Source organism: Penaeus monodon, chromosome 21 (assembly GCF_015228065.2).
Source record: "Penaeus monodon isolate SGIC_2016 chromosome 21, NSTDA_Pmon_1, whole genome shotgun sequence".
Classification (NCBI taxonomy): Eukaryota; Metazoa; Arthropoda; class Malacostraca; order Decapoda; family Penaeidae; genus Penaeus; species Penaeus monodon.
This window is the reverse complement of record NC_051406.1, coordinates 4,575,469-4,575,840: the sequence shown is the minus strand read 5'-3', so window position 1 is coordinate 4,575,840 and position 372 is coordinate 4,575,469. Positions and strand designations below refer to the sequence as shown.

General features: G+C 38.2%; 1 protein-coding gene across 1 annotated transcript in view; it reads right to left on the bottom strand.

Annotated features, from left to right (window-relative positions):
• LOC119586767 (FRAS1-related extracellular matrix protein 2-like) overlaps positions 1–372 on the bottom strand; it is a 19,352-nt gene that overhangs the window by 8,198 nt on the left and 10,782 nt on the right. The window contains exon 11 of the mRNA XM_037935494.1: positions 11–99. Coding sequence (XP_037791422.1) covers positions 11–99 — 89 coding nt within the window. The remainder of the gene's footprint in view (positions 1–10; positions 100–372) is intronic.

Here is a 372-nt window from a genome sequence, read left to right as displayed (position 1 = left end):
GTAAACTCACCAGGTTGAAAATGAACAAAAGAGGCGTTGGTATCAGGTCTCTCGTCGAAATCCAGACCAACTTCTGCCGTGTCCTGTCTCGTGAAACATCTGTAAAGGAAAGAAATAGTGTTTCTTATTTATGTTGGTATTTGGGAATAGATGTTCACGTAACTTTGAACATCGGGTGTGACATATATTTCATCCGTAAGATCAGACCGAGGCATGGAGAAATCTGCAATCATTTTTGCTCAACATTATTTTCAGAACAATATTCATATATGCGATCGCCTATTGGCACTCATGGCTGAGTTCACTAATAACTCTACCACAGATTTACAATATCACTACACATTATATCTTGCCAAGTCTTCCGTTATTTAT